The sequence below is a fragment of the Taudactylus pleione genome, unplaced genomic scaffold (assembly GCF_031769625.1).
Source record: "Taudactylus pleione unplaced genomic scaffold, aTauple2 ptg001334l, whole genome shotgun sequence".
Lineage (NCBI taxonomy): Eukaryota > Metazoa > Chordata > Amphibia > Anura > Myobatrachidae > Taudactylus > Taudactylus pleione.
Genome location: NW_028285734.1, coordinates 192,970 through 213,813, shown reverse-complemented (window position 1 = coordinate 213,813; position 20,844 = coordinate 192,970). Strand labels below are relative to the sequence as shown.

The window sequence follows — 20,844 nt, the reverse complement described above, 5'->3', positions numbered from 1 at the left end:
CTGCAGTACACTAAAGGATACTACACTACACTGCAGTACACTAAAGGATACTACACTACACTACAGTACACAAAAGGATACTACACTACACTGCAGTACACTAAAGTATACTACACTACACTACAGTACACGAAAGAATACTACACTACACTACACTGCAGTACACTAAAGGATACTACACTACACTACAGTACACTAAAGGATACTACACTACACTACAGTACACGAAAGGATACTACACTACACTGCAGTACACTAAAGGATACTACACTACAGTACACTGCAGTACACTAAAGGATACTACACTACACTACACTGCAGTACACTAAAGGATACTACACTACACTACAGTACACGAAAGGATACTACACTACACTGCAGTACACTAAAGGATACTACACTACAGTACACTAAAGGATACTACACTACACTACACTGCAGTACACTAAAGGATACTACACTACACTACAGTACACGAAAGGACACTACACTGCAGTACACTAAAGGATACTACACTGCACTACACTACAGTACACTAAAGGATACTACACTACACTAAAGGATACTACACTGCAGTAAACTAAAGGATACTACACTACAGTACACTAAAGGATACTACACTACACTGCAGTACACTAAAGGATACTACACTACACTGCAGTACACAAAAGGATACTACACTACACTACACTGCAGTACACTAAAGGATACTACACTACACTACAGTACACAAAAGGATACTACACTACACTACAGTACACGAAAGGATACTACACTACAGTACACTAAAGGATACTACACTACAGTACACTAAAGGATACTACACTACACTGCAGTAGACTAAAGGATACTACACTACACTACAGTACACAAAAGGATACTACACTACACTGCAGTACACTAAAGGATACTACACTACACTACACAAAAGGATACTACACTACACTGCAGTACACTAAAGGATACTACACTACACTACAGTACACGAAAGGATACTACACTACACTGCAGTACACTAAAGGATACTACACTACACTACAGTACACGAAAGGATACTACACTACACTACACTGCAGTACACTAAAGGATACTACACTACACTACAGTACACGAAAGGATACTACACTACACTACACTGCAGTACACTAAAGGATACTACACTACACTACAGTACACTAAAGGATACTACACTACACTACAGAACACTAAAGGATACTACACTACACTACAGTACACTAAAGGATACTACACTACACCACAGTACACGAAAGGATACTACACTACACTGCAGTACACTAAAGGATACTACACTACAGTACACTGCAGTACACTAAAGGATACTACACTACACTACACTGCAGTACACTAAAGGATACTACAATACAGTACACTAAAGGATACTACACTACACTACACTGCAGTACACTAAAGGATACTACACTACAGTACACGAAAGGACACTACACTGCAGTACACTAAAGGATACTACACTGCACTACACTACACTACACTAAAGGATACTACACTGCAGTACACTAAAGGATACTACACTACAGAACACTAAAGGATACTACACTACACTACAATGCAGTACACTAAAGGATACTACACTACACTGCAGTACACTAAAGGATACTACACTACAGTACACTAAAGGATACTACACTGCAGTACACTAAAGGATACTACACTACAGTACACTAAAGGATACTACACTACACTGCAGTACACGAAAGGATACTACACTACAGTACACTAAAGGATACTACACTACAGTACACTAAAGGATACTACACTACACTGCTGTACACTAAAGGATACTACACTACACTAAAGGACACTACACTGCAGTACACTAAAGGATACTACACTACACTACACTGCAGAACACGAAAGGATACTACACTGCAGTACACTAAATGATACTACACTACAGTACACTAAAGGATACTACACTACACTGCAGTACACTAAAGGATACTACACTGCAGTACACTACACTGCAGTACACTAAAGGATACTACACTGCAGTACACGAAAGGATACTACACTACACTGCAGTACACTAAAGGATACTACACTACACTGCAGTACACGAAAGGATACTACACTACACTGCAGTACACTAAAGGATATTACACTACAGTACACTACAGTACACTAAAGGATACTACACTACAGTACACTGCAGTACACTAAAGGATACTACACTACACTACACTACACTGCAGTACACTAAAGGATACTACACTACACTACAGTACACGAAAGGACACTACACTGCAGTACACTAAAGGATACTACACTACAGTACACTGCAGTACACTAAAGGATACTACACTACACTACACTGCAGTACACTAAAGGATACTACACTACACTACAGTACACGAAAGGACACTACACTGCAGTACACTAAAGGATACTACACTACAGTACACTAAAGGATACTACACTACACTAAAGGATACTACACTGCAGTACACTAAAGGATACTACACTACAGTACACTAAAGGATACTACACTACAATGCAGTACACTAAAGGATACTACACTACACTGCAGTACACTAAAGGATACTACACTACAGTACACTAAAGGATACTCTACTGCAGTACACTAAAGGATACTACACTACACTGCAGTACACGAAAGGATACTACACTACAGTACACTAAAGGATACTACACTGCAGTACACGAAAGGATACTACACTGCAGTACACTAAAGGATACTACACTACACTAAAGGATACTACACTACACTGCAGTACACTAAAGGATACTACACTACACTACAGTACACGAAAGGACACTACACTGCAGTACACTAAAGGATACTACACTGCACTACACTACAGTACACTAAAGGATACTACACTACACTAAAGGATACTACACTGCAGTAAACTAAAGGATACTACACTGCAGTACACTAAAGGATACTACACTACAGTACACTAAAGGATACTACACTACACTGCAGTACACTAAAGGATACTACACTACACTGCAGTACACAAAAGGATACTACACTACACTACACTGCAGTACACTAAAGGATACTACACTACACTACAGTACACAAAAGGATACTACACTACACTACAGTACACGAAAGGATACTACACTACAGTACACTAAAGGATACTACACTACAGTACACTAAAGGATACTACACTACACTGCAGTAGACTAAAGGATACTACACTACACTACAGTACACAAAAGGATACTACACTACACTGCAGTACACTAAAGGATACTACACTACACTACACAAAAGGATACTACACTACACTACACTGCAGTACACTAAAGGATACTACACTACACTACAGTACACGAAAGGATACTACACTACACTGCAGTACACTAAAGGATACTACACTACAGTACACGAAAGGATACTACACTACACTACACTGCAGTACACTAAAGGATACTACACTACACTACAGTACACAAAAGGATACTACACTACACTACACTGCAGTACACTAAAGGATACTACACTACACTACAGTACACTAAAGGATACTACACTACACTACAGAACACTAAAGGATACTACACTACACTACAGTACACTAAAGGATACTACACTACACCACAGTACACGAAAGGATACTACACTACACTGCAGTACACTAAAGGATACTACACTACAGTACACTGCAGTACACTAAAGGATACTACACTACACTACACTGCAGTACACTAAAGGATACTACAATACAGTACACTAAAGGATACTACACTACACTACACTGCAGTACACTAAAGGATACTACACTACAGTACACGAAAGGACACTACACTGCAGTACACTAAAGGATACTACACTGCACTACACTACACTACACTAAAGGATACTACACTGCAGTACACTAAAGGATACTACACTACAGTACACTAAAGGATACTACACTACACTACAATGCAGTACACTAAAGGATACTACACTACACTGCAGTACACTAAAGGATACTACACTACAGTACACTAAAGGATACTACACTGCAGTACACTAAAGGATACTACACTACAGTACACTAAAGGATACTACACTACACTGCAGTACACGAAAGGATACTACACTACAGTACACTAAAGGATACTACACTACAGTACACTAAAGGATACTACACTACACTGCTGTACACTAAAGGATACTACACTACACTACACTACACTAAAGGACACTACACTGCAGTACACTAAAGGATACTACACTACACTACACTGCAGAACACGAAAGGATACTACACTGCAGTACACTAAATGATACTACACTACAGTACACTAAAGGATACTACACTACACTGCAGTACACTAAAGGATACTACACTGCAGTACACTACACTGCAGTACACTAAAGGATACTACACTGCAGTACACGAAAGGATACTACACTACACTGCAGTACACGAAAGGATACTACACTACACTGCAGTACACTAAAGGATATTACACTACAGTACACTACAGTACACTAAAGGATACTACACTACAGTACACTGCAGTACACTAAAGGATACTACACTACACTACACTACACTACACTGCAGTACACTAAAGGATACTACACTACAGTACACGAAAGGACACTACACTGCAGTACACTAAAGGATACTACACTACAGTACACTGCAGTACACTAAAGGATACTACACTACACTACACTGCAGTACACTAAAGGATACTACACTACAGTACACGAAAGGACACTACACTGCAGTACACTAAAGGATACTACACTACAGTACACTAAAGGATACTACACTACACTAAAGGATACTACACTGCAGTACACTAAAGGATACTACACTACAGTACACTAAAGGATACTACACTACAATGCAGTACACTAAAGGATACTACACTACACTGCAGTACACTAAAGGATACTACACTACAGTACACTAAAGGATACTCTACTGCAGTACACTAAAGGATACTACACTACACTGCAGTACACGAAAGGATACTACACTACAGTACACTAAAGGATACTACACTGCAGTACACAAAAGGATACTACACTGCAGTACACTAAAGGATACTACACTGCAGTACACGAAAGGATACTACACTACAGTACACTAAAGGATACTACACTGCAGTACACGAAAGGATACTACACTGCAGTACACTAAAGGATACTACACTACACTACACTACACTGCAGTACACTAAAGGATACTACACTACACTACACTGCAGTACACCAAAGGATACTACACTGCACTACACTGCAGTACACGAAAGGATACTACACTGCAGTACACTAAAGGATACTACACTACACTGCAGTACACTAAAGGATACTACACTGCAGTACACTACACTGCAGTACACTAAAGGATACTACACTGCAGTACACGAAAGGATGCTACACTACACTGCAGTACACTAAAGGATACTACACTACACTGCAGTACACGAAAGGATACTACACTACTCTACAGTACACTAAAGGATATTACACTACAGTACACTAAAGCATACTACACTACACTAAAGGATACTACACTACAGTACACTAAAGGATATTACACTGCAAAACACTACACTACAGTACACTAAAGGGTATTACACTACAGTACACTACACTGCAGTACACTAAAGGATACCACACTACAGTACACTACACTGCAGTACACTAAAGGATACCACACTACAGTACACTACACTGCAGTACACTAAAGGATACTACACTACAGTACACTACACTGCAGTACACTAAAGGATACTACACTACAGTACACTACACTGCAGTACACTAAAGGATACTACACTACAGTACACTAAAGGATACTACACTCCAGTGCACTACAATGCAGTACACTAAAGGATACTACACTACAGTACACTAAAGGATATTACACTACAGTACACTACACTGCAGTACACAAAAGGATACTACACTACAGTACACTACAATGCAGTACACTAAAGGATACTACACTACAGTACACTAAAGGATATTACACTATAGTACACTACAGTACACTAAAGGATATTACACTACAGTACACTACAATGCAGTACACTAAAGGATACTACACTACAATACACTAAAGGATATTACACTACGCTACAGTACACTAAAGGATACTACACTACAGTACACTAAAGGATATTACACTACAGTACACTAAAGGATACTTTACTACAGTACACTACACTGTAGCACACTAAACGACACTACACTACAGTACACTAAAGGATACTGCACTACAGTACACTAAAGGATACTATACAACAGTACACTACACTACAGTACACTAAAGGATATTACACTACAGTACACTACACTGCAGTACACAAAAGGATACTACACTACAGTACACTACAATGCAGTACACTAAAGGATACTACACTACAGTACACTAAAGGATATTACACTGCAAAACACTACACTACAGTACACTAAAGGGTATTACACTACAGTACACTACACTGCAGTACACTAAAGGATACCACACTACAGTACACTACACTGCAGTACACTAAAGGATACCACACTACAGTACACTACACTGCAGTACACTAAAGGATACTACACTACAGTACACTACACTGCAGTACACTAAAGGATACTACACTACAGTACACTACACTGCAGTACACTAAAGGATACTACACTACAGTACACTAAAGGATACTACACTCCAGTGCACTACAATGCAGTACACTAAAGGATACTACACTACAGTACACTAAAGGATATTACACTACAGTACACTACACTGCAGTACACAAAAGGATACTACACTACAGTACACTACAATGCAGTACACTAAAGGATACTACACTACAGTACACTAAAGGATATTACACTATAGTACACTACAGTACACTAAAGGATATTACACTACAGTACACTACAATGCAGTACACTAAAGGATACTACACTACAATACACTAAAGGATATTACACTACGCTACAGTACACTAAAGGATACTACACTACAGTACACTAAAGGATATTACACTACAGTACACTAAAGGATACTTTACTACAGTACACTACACTGTAGCACACTAAACGACACTACACTACAGTACACTAAAGGATACTGCACTACAGTACACTAAAGGATACTATACAACAGTACACTACACTACAGTACACTAAAGGATATTACACTACAGTACACTACACTGCAGTACACAAAAGGATACTACACTACAGTACACTACAATGCAGTACACTAAAGGATACTACACTACAGTACACTAAAGGATATTACACTATAGTACACTACAGTACACTAAAGGATATTACACTACAGTACACTACAATGCAGTACACTAAAGGATATTACACTACGCTACAGTACACTAAAGGATACTACACTACAGTACACTACACTGCAGTACACTAAAGGATATTACACTACAGTACACTAAAGGATACTTTACTACAGTACACTACACTGTAGCACACTAAACGACACTACACTACAGTACACTAAAGGATACTTCACTACAGTACACTAAAGGATACTATACAACAGTACACTACACTGTAGTACACTAAACGACACTACACTACAGTACACTACAATGCAGTACACTAAAGGATACAACACTACAGTACACTAAAGGATACTACACTACAGTACACTACACTGCAGTACACTAAACAGGATACTACACAATACTACAGTACACTGCACTACACGACACTACACTACGGAACACTACACTACAGTGCACTGTACCACACAACACTAAAGAAAACTATATTATACTACACAACACTGCACTACAGAACACCACACTATAGAACACTACATAACACTGCAGAACACTACAATATAGAACACTACATGACACTGCAGAACACTTCACTATAGAACACTACATGACACTGCAGAACATTACACTATAGAACACCACATGACACTGCAGAACACTATACTACAAAACACCACATGACTCTGCAGAACACTACAGAACACCACATGACACTGCAGAACACTATACTACGGAACACCACATGACACTGCAGAACATTACACTATAGAACACTACATGACACTGCAGAACATTACAATGTAGAACACTACATGACACTGCAGAACATTACACTATAGAACACTACACTGTTGAACACTACACTATACTACGGAACACTACATGACACTGCAGAACATTACACTATAGAACACTACATGACACTGCAGAACATTACACTATAGAACACCACATGACACTGCAGAACACTATACTACAAAACACCACATGACACTACAGAACACCACATGACACTGCAGAACACTACTACAGAACACCACATGACACTGCAGAACACTATACCACAGAACACCACACTATAGAACACTACATTACACTACAGAACACCACATGACACTGCAGAAAACTATACTACAAAACACCATGACACTGCAGAACACTACACTACAGAACACCACATGACACTGCAAAACACACTACAGAACACCACATGACACTGCAGAACACTCACTACAGAACACCACATGACACTGCAGAACACTATACTACAGAACACTACACTACAGAACACCACATGACACTGCAGAACACTATACTACAGAACACCACATGATGCTGCAGAACACTACACTACAGAACATCACATGACACTGCAGAACACTACACTATAGAACACCACATGACACCGCAGAACACTATACTACAGAACACCACACTATAGAAAACTACATAACACTGCAGAAGACTACACTATAGAATACTACATGACACTGCAGAACATTACACTATAGAACACTACAGAACACCACATGACACTGCAAAACACTACAGAACACCACATGACGCTGCAGAACACTAAACTACAGAACCCCACATGACACTGCAGAACACTACACTACAGAACACCACATGACACTGCAGAACACCACACTATAGAACACTGCAGAACACTACACTATAGAACACTACAGAACACCACATGACACTGCAGAACACTACAGAACACCACATGACGCTGCAGAACACCACATGACACTGCAGAACACTATACTACAGAACACCACACTAGAACACTACATAACACTGCAGAACACTACACTATAGAATACTACAGAACACCACATGACACTGCAGAACACCACATGACGCTGCAGAACACCACATGACACTAAAGAACACTACACTACAGAACACCACATGACACCGCAGAACACTATACTACAGAACACCACACTAGAACACTACATAACACTGCAGAACACTACACTATAGAATACTACATGACACTGCAGAACATTACACTATAGAACACTACAGAACACCACATGACACTGCAAAACACTACAGAACACCACATGACACTGCAGAACACTACACTACAGAACACCACATGACACTGCAGAACACCAAACTACAGAACACTGCAGAACACTGCACTATAGAACACTACATGACACTGCAGAACATTACACTATAAAACACTACATAACACTGCAGAACATTACACTATAGAACACTACATAACACTACAGAACATTACACTATAGAACACTACATGACACTGCAGAACATTAGACTATAGAACACTACATAGCACTGCAGAACATTACACTATAGAACACTACGACACTGCAGAACATTACACTATAGAACACTACATGACACTGCAGAACATTACACTATAGAACACTACATGACACTGCAGAACATTACACTGTAGAACACTACATGACACTTTAGAACACTACATAACACTGCAGAACATTACACTATAGAACACTACATGACACTGCAGAACATTACACTATAGAACACTACATGACACTGCAGAACATTACAGTATAAAACACTACATGACACTGTAGAACACTACACTACAGAACACCACACTATACAACACTACATAACACTGCAGAACATTACACTATAGAACACTACGTGGCATTGCAGAACATTACACTATAGAACACTACATGACACTGCAGAACATTACACTATAGAACACTACATAACACTGCAGAACACTACACTATAGAACACTTCATGACACTGCAGAACATTACACTATAGAACACTACAGAACATTACATAACACTGCAGAACATTACACTATAGAACACTACAAAACACTGCAGAACATTACACTATAGAACACTACATGACACTGCAGAACATTACAATATAGAACACTACATAACACTGCAAAACATTACACTATAGAACACTACATAACACTGCAGAACACCACACTATAGAACACTACATAACACTGCAGAACATTACACTATAGAACACTACATGGCATTGCAGAACATTACACTATAGAACACTACATGACACTGCAGAACAATACACTATAGAACACTACATAACACTGCAGAACATTACACTATAGAACACTACATAACACTGCAGAACATTACACTATAGAACACTACATGACACTGCAGAACATTACACTATAGAACACTACATGACACTGCAGAACACTATACTATAGAACACCACATGACACTGCAGAACACTATACTACAGAACACCACACTATAGAACACTACATTACACTACAGAACACCACATGACACTGCAGTACACTATACTACAGAACACCACATGACACTGCAGTACACTATACTACAGAACACCACATGACATTGCAAAACACATTACAGAACACCAAATGACACTGCAGAACACTACACTACAGAACACCACATAACACTGCAGAACATTATTCTACAGAACACCACACTAGAGAACACTACATAACACTGCAGAACACTACACTATAGAACACTACATGACACTGCAGAACATTACACTATAGAACACTACATAACACTGCAGAACACCACATGACACTGCAGAACACTACACTACAGAACACCAAAAGACACTGCAGAACATTATTCTACAGAACACCACACTAGAGAACACTACATAACACTGCAGAACACTACACTATAGAACACTACATGACACTGCAGAACATTACACTATAGAACACTACATAACACTGCAGAACACCACATGACACTGCAGAACACTACACTACAGAACACCACATGACACTGCAGAACATTATTCTACAGAACACCACACTAGAGAACACTACATAACACTGCAGAACACTACACTATAGAACACTACATGACACTGCAGAACATTACACTATAGAACACTACATAACACTGCAGAACATTACACTATAGAACACTACATAACACTGCAGAACACTACACTACAGAACCCCACATGACACTGCAGAACACTACATGACACTGCAGAACACCACACTATAGAACACTACATAACACTGCAGAACATTACACTATAGAACACTACATAACACTGCAGAACATTACACTATAGAACACTACATAACACTGCAGAACATTACACTACATAACACTGCAGAATACTACACTATAGAACACTAAATAACACTGCAGAACATTACACTATAGAACACTACATAACACTGCAGAACACTACACTATAGAACACTAAATAACACTGCAGAACATTACACTATAGAACACTAAATAACACTGCAGAACACTGCACTATAGAACATTACACTATAGAACACTACATGACACTGCAGAACATTACACTATAGAACACTCTATGACACTGCAGAACATTACACTATAGAACACTACATAACACTGCAGAACATTACACTATAGAACACTGCAGAACACTATACTACAGAACACCACATGACACTGCAGAACACTATACTACAGAACACCACATGACATTGCAAAACACACTACAGAACACCACATGACACTGCAGAACACTACACTACAGAACACCTCATGACACTGCAGAACATTATTCTACAAAACACCACACTAGAGAACACTGCAGAACACTACACTATAGAACACTACAGAACACCACATGACACTGCAGAACACTACAGAACACCACATGACGCTGCAGAACACTACACTACAGAACACCACATGACACTGCAGAACACTACACTACAGAACATCACATGACACCGCAGAACACTATACTACAGAACACCACACTATAGAACACTGCAGAACACTACACTATAGAACACTACAGAACACCACATGACACTGCAAGAAACTCCAGAACACCACATGACGCTGCAGAACACTACACTACAGAACCCCACATGACACTGCAGAACTCTACACTACAGAACACCACATTACACTGCAGAACACCACACTATAGAACACTACATAACACTGCAGAACACTACACTATAGAACACTACATGACACTGCAGAACATTACACTAAAGAACAATACATAACACTGCAGAACATTACACTATAGAACACTACATAACACTGCAGAACACTACACTATAGAACACTACATGACACTGCAGAACATTACACTATAGAACACTACATAACACTGCAGAACATTACACTATAGAACACTACATAACACTGCAGAACACTACACTATAGAACACTACATGACTCTTCAGAACACTACATGACACTGCAGAACACTACACTATAGAACACTACATGACTATGCAGAACATTACACTATAGAACACTACATAACACTGCAGAACACTATACTACAGAACACCACATGACACTGCAGAACACTATACTACAGAACACCACACTATAAAACACTACATTACACTACAGAACACCACATGACACTGCAGAACACCACATGACACTACAGAACACAACACTATAGAACACTACATAACACTGCAGAACACTACACTATTGAACACTACATGACACTGCAGAACATTACACTATAGAACACTACATAACACTGCAGAACATTACACTATAGAACACTACATAACACTGTAGAACACTACACTATAGAACACTACATAACACTGCAGAACTCTACACTATAGAACACTACTGAACACCACATGATACTGCAAAAAACTACAGAACACCACATGTCGCTGCAGAACACTACACTACAGAACCCCACATGACACTGCAGAACACTACACTACAGAACACCACATGACACTGCAGAACACCACACTATAGAACACTACATAACACTGCAGAACACTACACTATTGAACACTACATGACACTGCAGAACATTACACTATAGAACACTACATAACACTGCAGAACACCACACTATAGAACACTACATAACACTGCAGAACACCACACTATAGAACACTACATAACACTGCAGAACACTATACTACAGAACACCACATGACACTGCAGAACACTATACTACAGAACACCACACTATAGAACACTACATTACACTACAGAACACCACATGACACTGCAGAACACTATACTACAGAAACCACATGACATTGCAAAACACACTACAGAACACCACATGACACTGCTGAACACTACACTACAGAACACCACATGACACTGCAGAACACTACACTACAGAACACCACATGACGCTGCAGAACACTACACTACAGAACACCACATGACACTGCAGAACACTACACTACAGAACATCACATGACACCTCAGAACACTATACTACAGAACACCACACTATAGAACACTACATAACACTGCAGAACACTACACTATAGAACACTACTGAACACCACATGACACTGCAAAAAACTACAGAACACCACATGTCGCTGCAGAACACTACACTACAGAACCCCACATGACACTGCAGAACACTACACTACAGAACACCACATGACACTGCAGAACACTATACTACAGAACACCACACTATAGAACACTACATAACACTGCAGAACACTACACTATTGAACACTACATGACACTGCAGAACATTACACTATAGAACACTACATAACACTGCAGAACATTACACTATAGAACACTACATAACACTGCAGAACACTACACTATAGAACACTACATAACACTGCAGAACACTACACTATAGAACACTACATAACACTGCAGAACATTACACTATAGAACACTACATGACACTGCAGAACACTACACTATAGAACACTACATGACACTGCAGAACATTACACTATAGAACACCACATGACACTGCAGAACATTACACTATAGAACACTACATGACACTGCAGAACATTACACTATAGAACACTACATAACACTGCAGAACATTACACTATAGAACACTACATAACACTGCAGAACTTTACACTATAGAACACTACATAACACTGCAGAACATTACACTATAGAAAACTACACTATAGAACACTACACTATAGAACATTACACTATAGAACACTACATAACACTGCAGAACATTACACTATACAACACTACAACACTGCAGAACACTACACTATAGAACACTACATAACACTGCAGAACACTACACTATAGAACACTACATAACACTGCAGAACATTACACTATAGAACACTACATGACACTGCAGAACACTACACTATAGAACACTACATGACACTGCAGAACATTACACTATAGAACACTACATGACACTGCAGACCATTACACTGTAGAACTCTACATGACACTGCAGAACATTACACTATAGAACACCACATGATGCTGCAGAACATTACACTATAGAACACTACACTATAGAACACCACATGACACTGCAGAACACTACTCTATAGAACACTACATGACACTGCAGAACATTACACTATAGAACACCACATGACGCTGCAGAACATTACACTATAGAACACTACATGACACTGCAGAACATTACACTATAGAACACTACATGACACTATAGAACACTACACTATAGAACACTACATGACACTGCAGAACATTACACTGTAGAACACTACATGACACTGCAGAACATTACACTATAGAACACTACATGACACTGCAGAACATTACACTATAGAACACTACATGACACTGCAGAACATTACACTATAGAACACTACATGACACTGCAGAACATTACACTATAGAACACTACATAACACTGCAGAACATTACACTATAGAACACTACATAACACTGCAGAACTTTACACTATAGAACACTACATAACACTACAGAACATTACACTATAGAACACTACATAACACTGCAGAACATTACACTATAGAACACTACATGACACTGCAGAACATTACACTATAGAACACTACATAACACTGCAGAACTTTACACTATAGAACACTACTCTATAGAACACTACATGACACTGCAGACCATTACACTGTAGAACTCTACATGACACTGCAGAACATTACACTATAGAACACCACATGACGCTGCAGAACATTACACTATAGAACACTACACTATAGAACACTACATGACACTGCAGAACACTACTCTATAGAACACTACATGACACTGCAGAACATTACACTATAGAACACCACATGACGCTGCAGAACATTACACTATAGAACACTACATGACACTGCAGAACATTACACTATAGAACACTACATGACACTGCAGAACATTACACTATAGAACACTACATGACACTGCAGAACATTACACTATAGAACACTACATGACACTGCAGAACTTTACACTATAGAACACTACTCTATAGAACACTACATGACACTGCAGAACATTACACTATAGAACACTACATGACACTGCAGAACATTGCACTATAGAACACTACATTACTCTACAGAACACTGAACTACAGTACATACACTACACTGCACTTCACGACACTACATTACACTTACACTACAGAACACTACAACACACTACACTATACTAAAGGACTCTACTCTGCAGAGTGTGCGGTGTGGGGGCCCTGAGGACACGGTGGGCCCGTGTGCACCGCACACCCTGCATTCATTTTAGATACGCCCCTGTGTTACATATAAAAGCACATAAATATACATGTATACAGGCTAGTATAAAGTCTGTATACACAGATCAATCAGTTCGGGAGGCTGGAGCTGTACTTACCCCTCCGCGGTCACCGGGAAGCCAGGACGGAGACTGTTCCCGAGCACATGACTGCGCAGGGAACAAACAGAAGGGATTGATCTCGGAATTCCGATAACAATGGTTTCTGTGACATCGCAGGGACAGCGTGTTACCGCAACCGCTGTCCCTGCACAAAATATTGCTGAATAGCTTCCATATCTTATCATAATTAATAAAATATCGTGACGATGTTGCCCGATAATATTCTGGGTAACATCATCACTCTTGCTGAATAGACCTCATAGCCACAGTTAGTTGCACCCGCAAGTAAATTGTGGGTAACTGGATTGAGCCCTTAAAGTATAAATGCAGATTATGTAGAGATGAATCCTCATTGTTACTTTGTATGATGGACGGGAAGGGGGGGGAGGTAAACACATTCTTACAGCCTCTAACAAAGTCTCTGTTTCCTCATAGAAAATCCCAATATTCCGAGGGGAACAGAGGATTCTAACGGTGAGTTAAGACCTAGACCAGAAAGTAAATCAGCAAGTGCGACTCCAGTGGAAGCAAAAATAGATCACAGCGAGTTACATTGTTATATGGGATTTTTAAAGTCCAGAAATAAATTAACGACTATTTCTATTAGCAACGGAAGCAAGAAAATAGATCAGACTGCTTTCCCAGATACATTGTATGGGAGATAACACGCGGAGTAATGTAGCATACAAAGGGCTGCGTATATCATACTGCCAGGCAGTGACACAGCTAATACACAGGGCCGGGAGAGATACCCTCCCCAGTCACTCGGGCATGGGGGAGAGCGCGCTGCGGGCAGTGACATGGGGGAGAGCAGGCAGGCTGCGGGCAGTGACATGGGGAGAGCAGGCAGGCTGCGGGCAGTGACATGGGGGAGAGCAGGCAGGCTGCGGCAGTGACGTAGGGGAGAGCAGGCATGCTGCGGGCAGTGACATGGTGAGAGCAGGCTGCGGGCAGTGACATGGTGAGAGGAGGCTGCGGGCAGTGACAGGGGGGAGAGCAGACTGCGGGCAGTGACAGGGGGGAGAGCAGACTGCGGGCAGTGACATGGGGGAGAGCAGGCTGCGGGCAGTGACATGGGGGAGAGCAGGCTGCGGGCAGTGACGTAGGGGTGAGCAGGTTGCTGGCAGTGACATGGGGGAGAGCAGGCTGCGGGCAGTGACATGGGGGAGAGCAGGCTGCGGGCAGTGACGTAGGGGAGAGCAGGCTGCGGGCAGTGACATGGGGGAGAGCAGGCTGCGGGCAGTGACATGGGGTAGAGCAGGCTGCGGGCAGTGACATAGGGGAGAGCAGACACGCTGCGGGCAGTGACGTAGGGGAGAGCAGGCTGCGGGCAGTGACGTAGGGGAGAGCAGACACGCTGCGGGCAGTGACGTAGGGGAGAGCAGGCTGCGGGCAGTGACGTAGGGGAGAGCAGGCTGCGGGCAGTGACGTAGGGGAGAGCAGGCTGCGGGCAGTGACGTAGGGGAGAGCACGCAGCCTGCGGGCAGTGACGTAGGAGAGAGCAGGCTGCGGGCAGTGACGTAGGGAAGAGCAGGCTGCGGGCAGTGACGTGGGGGAGAGCAGGCTGCGGGCAGTGACATAGGGGAGAGCAGGCTGCGGGCAGTGACATGGGGGAGAGCAGGCTGCGGGCAGTGACGTAGGAGAGAGCAGGCTGCGAGCAGTATAATGTCTACAACAGGCAGAAGGCAGATCTCCCTCAGCACCTCTGCCAGATTCCCGTGTGCGCTCCCTGCCCTCCCTCACCACCTGTCAGATTCCCGTGTGTGCCCCCTGCCCTCCCTCACCACCTCTCAGATTCTAGTGCGCGCCCCCTACCCTCCCTCACCACAAGTCAGATTCCCGTGCGCGCCCCCTGCCCTCCCTCATCACCTCTCAGATTCCCGTGCGCGCCCCCTACCCTCCCTCACCACAAGTCAGATTCCCGTGCGCGCCCCCTGCCCTCTCTCACCGCCAGTCAGGTTCCCGTGCGTGCCCCCTGCCCTCCCTCACCGCCAGTCAGATTCCCTTGTGCCCCCTGCCCTCCCACACCACCTGTCAGTGTGTGCCCCCTGTCCTCCCTCACCACCTGTCAGTTTCCCCTGTGCGCCCCCTGCCCTCCCTCACCACCTGTCAGATTCCCGTGTGCCCCCTGCCCTCCCTCACCACCTGTTAGATTCCCCTGTGCGCCCCCCGCCCTCCCTCACCACCTGTCAGATTCCTGTGTTATCCCCCTGGCCTCCCTCACCACCTGTCAGATTCCCGTGTGCACCCCCTGCCCTCCCTCACCACCTGTCAGATTTCAGTGTGCGCCCCCTGCCCTCCCTCCCCACCTGTCAGATTCCCATGTGCCGCCTGCCCTCCCTCACCACCTGTCAGATTCCCGCGTGCGCCCCCTGCCCTCCCTCAGCACCTCTGATTCCCGTGTGCGCCCCATGCTCTCCCTCACCACCTGTCAGATTCCCGTGTGCGCCCCCTGCCCTCCCTCACCACCTGTCAGATTCCCATGTGCCGCCTGCCCTCCCTCACCACCTGTCAGATTCCCGTGTGCGCCCCCTGCCCTCCCTCAGCACCTCTGATTCCCGTGTGCGCCCCATGCCCTCCCTCACCACCTGTCAGATTCCCGTGTGCGCCCCATGCCCTCCCTCACCACCTGTCAGATTCCCGTGTGCGCCCCCTGCCCTCCCTCACCACCTCTGATTGCCGTGTGCGTCCCCTGCCCTCCCTCACCACCTGTCAGATTCCCGTGTGCGCCAACATCCCAACCAAAGACATGGTTTTAGGATTCCCCAATAGGAAACATTTGGTGCCATCAGTGCTGACCCAACCAAAGGAAATCCATGATATATGGCCTGCTGCTAGTACAGGGGGACCCGAGCAGCTCTACATTTAGCAGGATTATAGCCAGCGCAGTAACCTGGAAGCCAGAGCACCAATAAATCTGTTACAGTGTAAGTCTAGAAGGGGCGATAGGTGTGTATAACTATTAGCTGTAACAGATTTGGGGTCCCAGTACGTAGTGTCGCAGGGAGGGATAACCGCGGCTGAGTGCAGCGTCCTGGTGAGAACGTGACAGCTGCTGGGGAAACGAGAAACAGTTTTATGTCCTTAGTAAAAAGAAGCTGTCTGCGATGAATCTGGCGATTCTCTTCCTAACTGCACTTGTGAGAAACTTTAGAAAATTACAGCAATTAAAATATTCATCACAGTAACATAATTTGTGAGGATTTTACCACATCAATTACATGCTGGAATCCGACACATGCGGAATGAAAGAAATGTAATACTCGGAATTGTTATTCCGTCTAGAAGTGTAAATTCCGCATTCACACCTGTCGTCATGAAAGGGATGTTTAATATTTCCAATTCGTGCGCACATTATGGCACCGCATTAGCATAAGGCTACATTAATATTCCGTCGCTACAGCAATCAAGGCCCAAAGACCCCCATGTGGGCGAAATCTTAAGGGCTGAAGATGAAAGGTGCTTTCATTCCATTTAATAAATGTTGTCTCTATTAAACCTTGCACTCCCATTGACTGCTGGCTGAGGCATTGGTCCTTCACAGCAGCCAAATGTCTGGGAGTCACATGCAGGACAGGTGCCATTGTTTTCCCTCTTCTACCCGTCCTTTTATCTTCTCCCCCCAGGTTCTGGACACATGTACAGCCATTCCAGACTCATCTTGGTGCTCATTCTTCTGACAGTGATCCTGGAACTCACGTGAGAATAGGACGCTTGCCTCACGCCTCACACGGACTCCACAATGCATAACACTTACGTCAACCAGTTTTTATTTTCTATACTAGCTCCAGTCTTGTTATCGGTTGGTTTCTGTCTGTGTTTTAGCTTTTCCTTGAGCTGATAAATTAAAAACAAAATCTTTCCTCCTCGATGAGTTTTGTTATGTATGGTGCTGGTCAGGCAGCCGGCTGTCCACGTTTGTTGTGTAGAGAGGCGGATTTTGTCGCATTTGTGCATCGCTGATTGGCTGGAGACTGGCCTGGCGCAGTGCATATCACAGTCACTGGAAGATTATAATAGGTGCTCAGACCTCAGTGATACATGCATCATTATAAGCACATTATTATGGGGACGATCAGGGATTTTTAAGTATGGAAGCTGCTGTAAATCTTGTAACAATACGTAACCTTAGACGAGTACCGGCACCTTTTATTCAAGAAAAAAACGCACTTGGGTTCACCATGGCTGCGGCTCGCAGTACGTACTTAATAGGAAGCGTCCTTGGAAATTATCAAAAATAAATATGAAAATTTTGGTCACAGTGTTGAGGAATTTATATAGATGAATGTGGAATTTAAGGAGCAGGTCCAATTAGCCGCCAGGTTCAACATGCGGGTATTACAGTGCGTAAAACCCGACTACGGTACTTTCTTTCTGCGAGTAAAGGATCCTGCATCGGAACCTCCCGGCCCAGAAGTGTCTTATGAATGGGCCGTGTGATCATTTCAGACACTTAACATGGTACAAATCAAACATTATGGTTTCTTTTAGCCAATCAGGTACTACAGCTGTAAGACTAATGAAAGCGGATATCTGATTGGCTTATTTCTGTGACGGTGATAATTACCCACCAATAACAAGTAGGGAGACTCTGCCTTTGAGTGAAGCTGTCAGTGCATTCATTACCGGCCAGTAAATAAGCCCCCAGCTCCCTGCTGGACCATTAGTCCTGAGATATGTGACCAGCTCGGTGGCTGCACAGCGGATTCTCTGCGCCTGAATGCGGGGCGCGCAGCCTGCCCAGACAATGCCAAGCTGCCAGCCGCATACTAAGCAGGCATTTAACCACAAGCCTTTAATGGAGAACACCCACTTCAGAGACCAGCCCTTTCTGCATAAATGAAGTACAACTTTTCCAGATGCTCTGCTAATGAGATCCGTGCAGCCGGTAACGCTACGCTGTCCTGATCCGCTTAATGGCGGTCTGCCGCGCCGCAGTCCGTTTAATTTTCATTGT

General features: G+C 42.6%; 1 protein-coding gene across 1 annotated transcript in view; it reads left to right on the top strand.

Moving 5' to 3' along the window:
• Positions 1-19,756, top strand: part of IGSF21 (immunoglobin superfamily member 21) — a 666,639-nt gene extending 646,883 nt beyond the window's left edge. The window contains exons 9-10 of the mRNA XM_088463203.1: positions 16,323-16,361; positions 19,514-19,756. Coding sequence (XP_088319329.1) covers positions 16,323-16,361; positions 19,514-19,590 — 116 coding nt within the window. The 3' untranslated portion in view covers positions 19,591-19,756. The remainder of the gene's footprint in view (positions 1-16,322; positions 16,362-19,513) is intronic.
• Positions 19,757-20,844: the final 1,088 nt, after the last annotated feature.